Here is a 13,829-nt window from a genome sequence, read left to right as displayed (position 1 = left end):
ACCGATTTCGGACCGATTTCGCTTTCGTTTTTAGTAGCCTACATCTTCATTAAAGCATTAAATAGGCATATTTTCATTAAAGAGACACTGTAGATTATTACAGGAAGAACTACCTGTTGCCATGTGGCACCTGCAGTATTAAAAAAAACGACGCACTGACACACCAACAACAAACAAACTTGATTGACGCATCTATAGACCACTAAGGTGTCTGCTAAAAGAAGTGCAAACCAATAAAAGTGAAGAGGGGGCGGGTTCTAATGTGTTTCTCGATTTAACTTTGTAACGTAATATTATTAGCTTACTATTTTAGTCGACAGCTAAAGACTGTTTGAAGGCATATAGCTCAACGTCAGCTACTAATATCAAAGATTTGGCAAGCATTTCAGGTACAGTAGCCTAAATGATATAGAAATGGTGAACGTTATCAAAAACTTTGTGTTGTCAACAAACAAACTGAATATGATACAGATTTCTTCAAACATAAATGCCTTAAAATTGCACGTAACGTATGTTTTACATACGCATAATGTGACAGAGAGTGGAAATAGTTATTTACTCTCACCCATATTTCTCTGTCTCTGTTGAAGGCTCGGTGGAAATGCGTTTATTTTACACCTCGTTTGTTTTGTGCGTCCTCTCTGCATGCCACATGACCACATCCACCTGTGATGAGCTCCTGTCTTCAGAAGATGCTGAGTTCTGCAAGTAAGACTATATAATGTTGTCATTCCGTCCTGTGCGAATTTTAGTACGACCAATATCCTATTTGATTATTCAAATATGTAGGGTAGTATGTGTACTTAGACAGCACTGATATAGATTAATAATTATCTGGGCCAGGCCAAAATGTTTATTGGTTTAATATATTAGTCGGCTTAGCTACTTAGTCTTTCCCTTAGTTTTAACTATTACTGTTTGTTCATTTTTTTTTACCTCTGTTCATCAATCTGCACTGGCTACAAGTAGCTGCTCGCATAAAATTCAAGGCATTAATGTTTGCCTACAAAACCACCACTGGCTCTGCACCCATTTACCTAAATTCATTACTTCAGAGATATGTGCCTTCTAGAAGCTTGCGTTCTGCAAGTGAACGGCGTATTATTGTGCCATCTAAAAGAGGCACAAAATCACTTTCACTGACTTTTTCATTAACTGTTCCCTCCTGGTGGAATGACCTGCCCAACTCAATCCGAGCAGCTGAGTCCTTAACCATCTTCAAGAAACGACTAAAAACACATCTGTTCCATCTTTATTTGACCCTCTAATTCTAGCACTTTCTATTCTATTTTAATTCTACTTTCGCTCCGTTTCAATTACCCAGCATGCCTTCAGCAGGGTAACGAGGTGGGTGTCACCGCAGGGGTAAAGCGACAACCACTATATTGATATTTGTTTTTTTTATTTTTATTATTCTTTATTTAAAAAAAAAAAAACTAGCTTTCTATTTTTTCTATTCTATCTACTTGTTTTTCTTTGTTTGTGTGTATATATATATATATATATACACCTTGCTATGTGTACTGTGTTAGGCTAACCGAGACTTGTCATTTGCACTTATATATTGTTGCTCTTTTGTTAGTTTTGACTGCTTTTATTGTCCTCATTTGTAAGTCGCTAAATGAATAAATGTAAATGTTTGTCAGTGCCAATACTATGGGAATACAGAATTATTTTTAATATAAAAGTAGCATACTGAATGTAGAAAACGATTAGTTAATATGATCAAAAACACCCTGAATGTTTCCTGAAAATACTGTAAAAATGAATGAAATGGAAGTAAATTCCTTCTTTAATCTATTAAATAGGTTATTATTTCCTGCTGGGATCAATTCATTAAAATCCCAGTTGGAATCCAATACAAATAGTCTTTTAGCATTCCTTTAGAAGTTTCGGACTAGGGTTAATTTCCAAACCATATTTCCTTAAATGAACTGATTTCAGAAGTCTGGCTTGTAGGCCGGTGTGGGATGTGTAGGACTCCCTCAGAGCACTGAGTCATGGATGCTTAAGCAGCCGGTCCCACTCAAAACCCACACAGCATGCCTTACAAATCTAACAACTTACTCACTAGTTCAACTTGCAGTGCAGACATGGGCTATTCACAGCTTATATTAGTTTTTCATGACCTGTCATAGGAAACCAAAACTGTTAATAATGATGGTGTACTAGACAGGTTCACTTATTTGGACCTGCACTTTTGCTGTTTAGGGGAAAATTAAAGGCGATTTACCCTGATCTGGTTGTCGACAAATGCATGATCGTCCCTCAGAGGATCAGAGAGAAGATCAGTAAGGAGTGGGGACCACCTCAAGTACAGCTGCCAAGTGCTGGTGAGGTAAGAGAAATTCACTCCATAACATCATGCTGGCCTCTTACTCACTCTTTCAACTAGTGTTCAGTGGTTTAGCCTTTAACCTGTGGTTAATAATGGTCCTCTGCCAGCTTAGAATGTGTCATAATATAAACTTGGTGAAGTGTGGGCTATTTTTAGATGTTGTTATAATACTTTCTCCTGCTACAGTTTAACTGTAAGGAAACCATGTTTAGGTTGATTTCCTGACAAGTGGCAAATTTAGCCACTGATCTGTGTTTGAGCCTCACACAGCAATACTGGCTCAGTGGCAATGGCACACTTTAGCTGTAAATGCATTATGTTTCAGTCAAAATAGAAAGGTCTTTAATGCTAATTAGATGGTTATTTTCCACTTTATCTGTTATTTTAATTTGAAGTCATATTTTGTATTGTGTTATTCTGGTCGGTTGTTCTTCTATTATGTCTCCAGAAGATGGCGCAAGTGTTCCATAACTAAGGCATATGTTTGCTGAAATGAATTCATGTTACAGACACAAAACTCTTTTTGAGTATGACATAGAAATGTCATGGATATATTTACTGACCTTATGTGATTCGTTTTGATGCCTTTAAGTTTGTCTTCAGCCGTGTTTAAGGTATTGAAGGTGATTCAGAGATTTATTTTTTCATGAATTGAAGTCTGTATATCAGTGCTACAGTGCTTCCAGGGAGTATATATATATAAATATATAAAACAATCTGATGCAGTGCTTATTATTTATTGTTTTATATATATATATATATATATATATATATATATATAGTTTACATTATATGTGTGTATACAATGAACATACATACATAGATATTTTTGTATTTTTAAAATGTATTAATTATATTATTATTTTCGAGATTATTTTTGTTAAAATGATATATATTATTTTAGTTTATTATTTATGTTTGTGTATATAATAAACATACATTCAAATAAATAAATGTATATATGTATGTATGTATGTATGTATGTATGTATGTATGTATGTATGTATGTATGTGACCCTGGACCACAAAACCAGTCATAAGGATCAACTTTTTGAAATTGAGATTTATACATCATCTGGAAGCTGAATAAATACAATTTCCACTGATGTATGGTTTGTTAGGATAGGACAATATTTGGCCGAGATACAACTATCTGGAATCTGAGGGTGCAAAACAATCAAAATATTGAGAAAATCTCCTTTAAAGTTGTCCAAATTAAGTCCTTAGCAATGCATATTACTAATCAAAAATTAAGTTTTAATATATTTACGGTAGGAAATTTACAAAATATCTTCATGGAAAATGATCTTTACTTTACATAGAAAGAAAAATCGATAATTTTGACCCGTACAATGTATTTTTGACTATTGCTACAAATATACCCCAGCGACTTAAGACTGATTTTGTGCTCCAGGGTCACACACACACACACACACACACACACATATATATATATGCATCAGCATAATTACAGTGGGTTGTAATATTTGAATTAGGAGCTTTTGGTTTGTCCCAATATCCTTCTCCACAACTTAAGTCTAACTTTAAAATAGCTTTTCTTTCAAAATCAATATATTGAAATCAATCATATTTAATTAAACTAATGTAATAGTAATGAGAAGAAGAAAATGAAGAATAACGATGCTGCTGCTGCTGATGATGGTATGGATCTTTATCTTTAGACATTTACATTTACAACTTTAAATACAAATGTTTTCAGATTCCTCTTTTTACAATTTTAAACGTACTCTAAGTTGTCTTTTCAAGGCAATCATTTTAGATAAAGTAAGAGACAAAGAGGCCATCAATATGACTGAAGAGCCGTTGGACAGCTGCTATATCTGGCAAACTTTGTCCGTCTCGCTAGATTGGTGTATTTGAGTTTAGAGCAGCGATGCTGTGCCAATCATTCTGGTAAACTTGAAATAGAATCAACTGTGGTGGAGAAGCGCAGCAAAGTACCATGCCGTATCTGTAAATTGGAAAGCCACTTCAATTTTAGGAGCTAGTTTATAAATTCCATAGCTAAGCAGTCTGGCTGGAAGATGATCTATCGCCCTCATGTCTCCCAAACCCCAATTGATGTATGGTCGTATTATCTATTATGCTGTCCTACATGATTCTCTTTTATTGCTGGACTTGGTGTCAGACAACAAAACGGATTACACGTGAGATCAAATCAATACCAACTTTATTTACCGGCCTTTCAAATGTAATTCCCCCTTTTGTGGCTCTGATTCTGATAAAAACATATGGTAGCTGGAGGTCTGCGCTGTACTAAATGTTCAGATGACGAAACATCTTTCTAAAAAAAAAAAATGAATCCATAGACATAAACTGCATAAAACATGAGTTGACAAAAATTATGTGATGTTCAGTAGGACCTTTATAAGGTGCTTTCCATTGTAAAGACTGGTGTCCAGCCTGATTAAAGTCTATATACGATATGATATGAGATCTTGGTACTTTTGAAGATTCATATGAACTTATAGAAAACAATTGCTGTACTGATAGTCAATAGTTGTTTTTAGGCTTTGATTGATAACCAGTGTGATGGCCAATATTATATACAGCTTTGTCCAAAATTAATGTTCACAATAAAGCCCCTTCACTATGTAAAATTTTACATGAGATAAATCAGGTTTTGAAGAAAAGTAGTTTTTAACGGCGCATCCAGAGACAATTTATCTGTTTTCACTGAGCAAGAAATACCTTGATAAAATCACAGCCAGTCAAAACAAAAGTGATGTTTAATGTACAGGTTTGAAAAGCAGGATTTTGGGCCAATGATATTTCAAGGTGGGCGGAGCGTAGCGCAAAGCCACATAAATAGAATCCAAGTGATTGATATGAGATCTTGGTACTTTTGAAGATTCATATGAACTTATAGAAAACAATTGCTATACTGATAGTCAATAATTGTTTTTAGGCTTTGATTGATAACCAGTGTGATGGCCAATATTATATACAGCTTTGTCCAAAATTAATGTTCACAATAAAGCCCCTTCACTATGTAAAATTTTACATGAGATAAATCAGGTTTTGAAGAAAAGTAGTTTTTAGCGGCGCATCCAGAGACAATTTATCTGTTTTCACTGAGCAAGAAATACCTTGATAAAATCACAGCCAGTCAAAACAAATGTGATGTTTAATGTACAGGTTTGAAAAGCAGGATTTTGGGCCAATGATATTTCAAGGTGGGCGGAGCGTAGCGCAAAGCCACATAAATAGAATCCAAGTGATTAAAAAAATCTCCTGTTGCTTGTCGCTGCAACTTCTTCAAGAGTTCATACTCTCTTAAAAATTCCAAATTGTTTCCAAATTAGAAAAGTTCCAAAAGGGAGGTTTTGAAGCAATTCCGGTTAGAAGAACCATATTGGATTCCCAAAAGAACCTTTCAGTGAACAGTTTCTGTCATTAGAAGAATCTTTTTTTTTTTATTTTTTATTCCACTTTATAGTGGAAACATTTTCCACTATAAAGAACTTTTCGTGCAATGGAAATTTTACATGGATGTTAAAGATTCTTCATGAAGAGTCTTTACTTTTTAAGAGTGCATGTATGTTACCTGCTATATATATTTGAGTTGGAAATAATCCCCGATGCTATTCCAGTATTGAACCATATTGGATTCCCAAAAGAACCTTTCAGTGAACAGTTTCTGTCATTAGAAGAATCTTTTTTTTAAATTTTTTATTCCACTTTATAGTGGAAACATTTTCCACTATAAAGAACTTTTCGTGCAATGGAAATTTTACATGGATGTTAAAGATTCTTCATGAAGAGTCTTTACTTTTTAAGAGTGCATGTATGTTACCTGCTATATATATTTGAGTTGGAAATAATCCCTGATGCTATTCCAGTATCGACTAATATTACTTATAAGGTCATTGATTTATCACGCATTCTTACTTTAAAGCATCTGTGAGGCTGCGTTTGGCATCGAGCAGCCTGTGATCTCCAACATGCTGCATGTTCTTACAGATATCTGGAGTGTAGATGCTTATTTAAACGTCTGCATAATCTTGTATTCTGGATGAAGGTGCGATCTGCCACGTGTTATTTGCTGATCGAGAAGTATTTTGCGTAATTTTCAGAACTTCTCAACTCCATCTCATTTCCCCGAGCTCTTATCGGGTGGTATTTTAGGACGTGACTTATTCCTCAAAAATCACGTTAACTTTTTAGGCTGTCGCCCCCCCGCAGCTGTCGAAAGTCTCTTTGGCATAGGAAAGCAGCGCCTGTGGTTCATATGGGAACTTCTACTGTTTTATTCGGTGCTTAAGAGAGATGAGCATGAGGTTTCTAAACCATTACAGTGATTAGAAAGCGCCTGGATGTGATCTCCTGAGCTAGCTTACTGCGCCGCTAATATCTCTTTTTCTCCCGCTCTCTCTGTGAGAGTGATTTTGTACGCTGTGCTTAAAGCCGTGCGTGGGGGCGTCGAGAGAGGATTTCAATGTGAACCATCCCTCCCTACTTCCTGCTTTTTTTGGCTTATTTCGGCGAAGCTCTCTGTTCCTTTCTTTTAGCTGCCTGTAATGACGACAGGGGCGGCATCTTCATCGCTAAGCCTGGCAGTGCCCACGGCTGCTAGTCGTCTCAGTGCAGCGCTGCCCACTCACCCACGCTAGCCTTGGCACCAGCGTGTCGTAGCAGCGTGCTATCCGACATCCGAAGGTGGGGTTCCTTTCCGGAAGACCCTGAGTGTCTTTCCCAGGGAAAACCCACTCGTCCACCCATGCAGGATTCCTGAAAGGTCTTTCGCTGTTGGGCCTCTTGAAAGATGGAGGAAGAGAGGGGGTTTGGAGTTTGCTTTTTATACTCTCAGTGGGTGAACCGTCTTTAATTCAGATGGAGATAATTCATAGAAATTCATATAACTGCTGTAAGTGTAGTTTTTAGTAATGCATTGCATTTTCAGTATGACTCACATTTAAACAGGTTGTCACTAGAGCTGTTACCTGAATGGTGAAAAAAATGAATTGCACATTTAAAAATAAATGCAATAATTTGAACATTTTAAAAAACATTACCTGTGAAAAGCACCCAAATATAATTAAATCTTTCTTCACAGATGAACAAAATTTTTTATAATGCTTTATAAGTCTTTAATTTTATGGACAATGGATGAACATTTTACTTCATTTCCCGTAATGTTCCAAATTCTCATTAATGAAGCCAATTAACCTGAAGCAGGCATACAAGATTGAAACTGACTGAAACCAAATTGAAATGTGGTCTTAAATGGACCACCCAAGAAGCTGTCTTTAATATAATATTATTTTGTTATATTATATTATTATATACTTTTATTGCATTATGTTTAATTATTTTTTCTTTTCTTTTTAAAAAGTAGTTTTTAATGAACTAAGCAAAAATTGTGCTTTGATTAAAAACATGTATTTTAAATAAAGACAAAATATGATTATTAATATAATAATACTATTATTGTCATTATTATACATGAAAAATATTAATTAATTAATTTACATTTTTAGAATAAACTAAGCAGAATTCCAAATACATTTGACACAACAGGGTGGGTAATATTTTAAAACAAATGATCTGCAGAAGGTGTGACTGAGATTTTTTTTCTCTCTCTCAAAAATCGTGCATTTCTGGGTGTGGCCAATTCTGTGAAACTGAATTGCCATGCACTGGAATGGAGCCAGTTCTTAAATTCCCAATTTTGCCTAACCCTGCTACTAGATGAGATCCATTGCATGAATGAAAGAAGGTCACCGTTGTCTGTTTAATAGTAAATCTGCCATAACCAGGTGGGCGTCTCGGCCGTGTAGGATTACAGGCTCTCGTTCAGGATAGACACCAGGTTTCTCTCTTTCTCCCCAGTGGATCTGTTTGTCATGATAACAAGCATATTGCATTGACACTAGACCTCATTTATACAGTCATCATCAGGCGCTCTTACACAATGCCTATGAATCACACCGGGGATCTGACACTGCCAACATCTGCTGCTACTCTTTACTAGAGGCGAAGGATTGATATGAATATTCAGTTGAACGCTGAGAGAGGCAATAAGCCACATAATCCTTGTTTCCACACACTCAGATGATTTACATGTTGTATAAGGGCTCTCTCAGACTGATACGTCACGAACGTACAGATTCCATAGTGAGCTTCAGGAAGCGGATCCTGCTGAAGGGTCAGCGCTGAGATGTGAGCTCCTGTGAGGCCCCAGGAGCTTGTGAACTTTGACCTCATAGACGTTATACATCGCCATCTTCACGTCTTTGGCCTTCTCCATGTACTTTAATACTGTTTCATTATGTTTCTGGCTTGTTTTAACCTTGCTTCATTTGTCTAGATTTTTTAGATTTCTTTCAAATCTGTAAACATTGAAAACCTGTAGTTGTAGGAATATGACAAATTTAAGAAAAAGGGTATGATGTAAAATTGAAATTATATCTAGGTTACTAATCACATTAGCAATGTTGTGTTGTTGATTATGTGACTTGGTCAGATGCTATTGTGTTGAAGCACAAGATGCTCTTTGGAAAACATGAACATTAGCTCATCATCAGCATCATCATTGAGTGCTGTTGTTATTAAATCAAAACAGAAGTGTACCAAATAACATTTTATTATTATTGTTATTATTATTATTTAAATCATGTATAAAGTTGTTCATACAATCAGTATAAAATTATTATACTGATGATAACATAATATAAAAAAAATAGATTGCATCAAAATAGAAGCTTTTGTACGAGTAGTCTCAAATATAAACATGCTAAGCACATGCATGATCAATATTTTTCACTGATTTTTTTTAACTTATTCGGTTATCAGATTTACTCTTAAGAATTTTTTTTTTTCATCAGTGTAATATTAGCATCTTACAGTAGGCTGTTTACTTGTTTGGATTGTTATTCAGTGTTGTTTGATAATTAAAAAAAACATAATGATGATAATAATAATAATAAAAAAGTTTCCTGACGACCAAATCGGCATATTAGAATGGCACTGAAGACCGGAGAAATTATGCTGGAAATTCAGACTGACACAGGAATAAATTACATTTTAAAAATATATTACAGTAGAAAACATTTTAAATTATAATAATATTTAAAATAATAATATATAAACTGTATGTTTGATCAAATAAATGCAGCCTTGATAAACATAAAATACTTCTTTCAAAAGCATAAAAAAATATGTCATTTTTGCAAACGTCTGACAGGTAGTCCATCATTTTTGACTTAGTATAAGTCACACCTCCAGCTGTATTTTTATTTTACTGTATTTATTAGCCCACTGATTGATCTAGTTATTTGTCTTTCAGTTTTTCTGTCAGCTTTCAAATGACTAGTGCACTCTTCTCATTTAAACAATGCATCTTTATTAAGATTCTTCATAATGGCATGCCGCTTCACCTTCATTTAAAAATCCGCTTTACATCAAACCTAGACCTCAGCAGAGAGAAAAGACAAACAGAGAGAAGTCAGACGAGAAGGTATGGGAGCCGCATTCGGAAAGATGGAATTACATCGACTTACACCATTAATCTCTCGTTTGTCACTTACAAATCTCATTAAAGTCGAGATTCTACTTTGTGCCTTTTCCCTACATTGACAGATATTTTAAAGTTCAAAGATGCAATAATCCATCAGGCTCGGGAACATGCCTTTGCCGCAGAGGATGCCAGGATAAACATACAGAAATGAAATTTCTATTTATACGAAGCCTGGAAACCGCCGAGCGTTTGCCGGAGAATTGATACTGCACGGAGCATCGGAGGCCAGGCTCAAGCAGCTAAAGTAATTAGCCTAACACTTGCGTTAACTAGATGCTGGATCATATCTGGCAGAACCGTTGCTGAAATGGGGACATAATGTCACTCGGCTGCAAGCTGTTTAGAGGGATCTGCCCAATCCCATTTGAGGAGTTCTGCGTGTAAAGGCAAGCCTGTCAGAAATATGTAATGCCATCTCTAATGTGAATTGTGAGCTGATATTGTTGCAGGCTGATGTTGCCGGGTGTCTGTTTGAGTGGGTGTCTCGTTCACTTAGGTGCAAAGACTGTGACATGCCATTACAGTGCATTTGATGCCCTGCATGCTGTGCCATTACAAAAGGTTGAAGTCATGTTGCCTTTTCGGATTCGGGGCCTTCTTGTCACTTTCACTTAGAGAGGACAGGAAATGGTGCAAGGAGGATGGATCGGGAAATGACGTGAGCCGAATTCGCACCCATGTGACACTCTTAAAAATAAAGGTGCTTCAAAAGGTTCTTCAAGCGATGCCATAGAAGAACCATTTTTGGTTCCACAAAGAACCATTCAGTCAAAGGTTCTTTAAAGAACCATCTCTTTCTTAACTTTTTGTAACCTGAAGAACCTTCTTTCACCACAAAGAACCTTTTGTGAAACAGAAAGGTTCTTCAGATGTTAAAGGTTCTTTATGGAACCATTTAGACAAAAAGGTTCTTCTATGGCATCGTGAAGCACCTTTATTTTTAAGATTGTAGCGTGCCGGACGACGCGTGCTACGCGCCGGGCCGCGGCTTCGACACGTTACCTTCACTACCTTGTAACTTCAGAGCTCTTCATAAACTTCTTTTCCCTCAGAACTCTTTTTACAAAGTTTAGGATTTGCATTCATTTTACAGGAATTAAATGCATGTGTTTCTGAAGATTCGCCACCCCCTCCCTGTGTGTCTGTCTCGGCCCACTGATTCACCTGGTCCTAAAAGAGCCCCGGGGCCTTTTACAAACTTTCACTGTCTCCCTGTCTTCCCGCCGTCTCCCTTTTCTCTTGGCAAAGATATCGTTTCCACAGATAAGCACAAGAGAACAAGAGAGGCTTGGCAGACCCGTGGTTCTGTGGAAACTGTGAGAAAGAAGGGACAGTATGTATTTAATGAGCCGTGTGTAATCTTCTTTTCTGTGAGACTGCATTCATATCAAAGTCGCTTGCAACTTTCTATCGAACTTTTGCAAGTTCTGAAACTTGATTTAACAAACATTTGTGTTGTATGTCCATTTTACTCAATGAAACTAGAATGGAGAGAAATGAAGAAATGGGGCATGATGCAGACTAAACTCGAACTCAAACGCATGGCGCTCGTGCACTGCACAACTGTTCAGCTTTGTTTTTGGAATTAGTGATTGTTCTCATCAGTAATAAGTTCAGAGTGTGGACCTTTTTTCAAAGTGTTTAGGAAATGTTTACTTTAAAATTAATTAAAAAGTGCAGAAGATACAATATTACAAAGATTTTTTGTGTATATGTAACTATAATATATCTGCAAAAGTCTCAGTGGAGCTTGTTCCTTCCTTTACACTTTCTTCCTTTCTTCTTTTCCATGTTGTTAATTTTTACTTCATTCTTTCCTTTTCTACTTCCATTCCACTTTCTTCATTCTATCCTCTCCCCTTCACTCTTAAAAATAAAGGTTCTTCAAGCGATGCCATAGAAGAACCATTTTTGGTTCCACAAAGAACCATTCAGTCAAAGGTTCTTTAAAGAACCATCTCTTTCTTACCTTTTTGTAATCTGGAGAACCTTCTTTCACCACAAAGAACCTTTTGCCAAACAGAAAGGTTCTTCAGATGTTGAAGGTTCTTGATGGAACCATTTAGACAAAAAGGTTCTTCTATGGCATCATGAAGCACCTTTATTTTCCTTTCCACTTCCTTCCTTCCTTTAGTTCCTTCCTATCTTGCTTTCCACTTCTTCCTTTCCTACTTCCATTGCATTTGTTTCCTTCCTTCCTTGCCTACTTTCTTCCTATCCACTTCCTTCCTTTTCCACATCCAATCCACTTTCTTAATTTCTTTTTCATTCCTTCCTTCCTTTTTAATATTTCCATTACACTTTCTTCATTCCTTATTTTCCTATTTCTGTCAACCGCATTCCTTCCAACTTCAATTCCATTTTTTTTCTGCCGTACTTCCATTTCATTTTCTTTCTATCTTGTTTTACACTTTCTTTCCTATACTCTTAAAAATAAAGGTGCTTCACGATGCCATAGAAGAACCTTTTTGTCTAAATGGTTCCATAAAGAACCTTGAAAGGTCCCCTGAAGTGCCTTGAAACACGCAGCGTTATTCTATGTGGTGACGTAATTTCAACTGAAACAGGAAGACAGGGCGGGACATATCGAGCAGCCACGCCCCCTTTGTAAATTAGCCAATAGCGTTTAGTTTATATCTGCTCGGGTCACTCAAAGCCATTGCGCTCGGTAAAGCCGCATTTGACAGTCACAGTCTAATAGATTACTCCCTAGATTCAATATGAAACTCTTAGTAGAAACAAAATAGTGATCATAATTATTGAAACACGCAGCGTTATTCTATGTGGTGACGTAATTTCAACTGAAACAGGAAGACAGGGCGGGACATATCGAGCAGCCACGCCCCCTTTGTAAATTAGCCAATAGCGTTTAGTTTATATCTGCTCGGGTCACTCAAAGCCGTTGCGCTCGGTAAAGCCGCATTTGTCAGTCACAGTCTAATAGATTACTCCCTAGATTCAATATGAAACTGCCGCGGTTCACGTGACACAATCACGCATATGATCCGCTCCGTGCGATCTCGTCTCTGGACTGGAGCCAAAGTCAGACTGAGTGCTGCCGCGGTTCACGTGACACAACGTGAAACCAGACCTCATTTGTCCCAATGGAAAGCATATTTACACTGTCTGAATCATTCCCTATCGCCTACATTGTGCACTACGTGCCATTCACTGTACAGGAAATACTACACTGTGAAAAAGCGACCGATCTCAGCTGCAGCTTCAGCGTCTATTTATAGTGTAGGGGGCGGGCGCGTCGGCTTGTAGAGAGCGTTTGATTGGACAGAAGATTTGATGAGAAGATGAAGTACGATGTGACGTCAAGAAAAAATCGTTTTGGCGGAAGTGACGAACTAAAAGCTTTAAATTTGCTTATATCTTCAAAATATGAATTGTGTCTCTGTTTTGGAGCACACTGCCTTATAGATAACCTTAAGACTAACACATTGATACTAACATCCAAAAAACTTTAATTTTGAATTCATGGGGACTTTAACATCTGAAGAACCTTTCTGTTTCAAAAAAGCTTCTTTGTGGCGAAAGAAGGTTCTTCGGGTTTCAAAAAGGTAAGAAAGAGATGGTTCTTTGAAGAACCTTTGACTGAATGGTTCTTTGTGGAACCAAAAATGGTTCTTCTAAAGAACCTTTCAAGCACCTTTATTTTTAAGAGTATACTTCCATTCTACTTCCTTCCTTCCTTTTCCTACTTCATTCCACTTTCTTCATTCCTTCCTTTTACTTTCTTTCAATTTCCTTCTTTCCTACTTCAATTTAGTTCTTCTTTCCCTACTTCCATTTCACTTTCTTTCTATCTTGCTTTCCACTTCCTTTCTTCCTACTTCTATTCCAATTTCCTTCCTTCCTTCCTTCCTTCCTTCCTTCCTTCCCTTCCAATTTCTTCATTACTTTCTTTCTCCTTCTTTTCCATTTTCCAATTTCTATCTTGCTTTC

At 36.6% G+C, this 13,829-nt stretch overlaps 1 protein-coding gene across 3 annotated transcripts in view; it reads left to right on the top strand.

Moving 5' to 3' along the window:
* Positions 1–256: 256 nt before the first annotated feature.
* Positions 257–13,829, top strand: part of LOC107553167 (phosphatidylethanolamine-binding protein 4) — a 113,949-nt gene continuing 100,376 nt past the window's right edge. For all 3 annotated transcript variants that reach the window (XR_001604937.1, XM_016235298.1, XM_016235299.1), the window contains exons 1-3: positions 257–389; positions 591–708; positions 2,212–2,338. Coding sequence is in view for 2 of the 3 variants with exons in the window: in XM_016235298.1 (XP_016090784.1) it covers positions 602–708; positions 2,212–2,338 (234 nt within the window). In the remaining variant the exon portion in view is untranslated. The remainder of the gene's footprint in view (positions 390–590; positions 709–2,211; positions 2,339–13,829) is intronic.

This window comes from Sinocyclocheilus grahami, unplaced genomic scaffold (assembly GCF_001515645.1).
Source record: "Sinocyclocheilus grahami isolate Dianchi unplaced genomic scaffold, SAMN03320097.WGS_v1.1 scaffold465.1, whole genome shotgun sequence".
Taxonomy (NCBI): Eukaryota; Metazoa; Chordata; class Actinopteri; order Cypriniformes; family Cyprinidae; genus Sinocyclocheilus; species Sinocyclocheilus grahami.
Note: the sequence above shows the minus strand (reverse complement) of the source record. Positions and strands in the feature narration are given on the sequence as shown.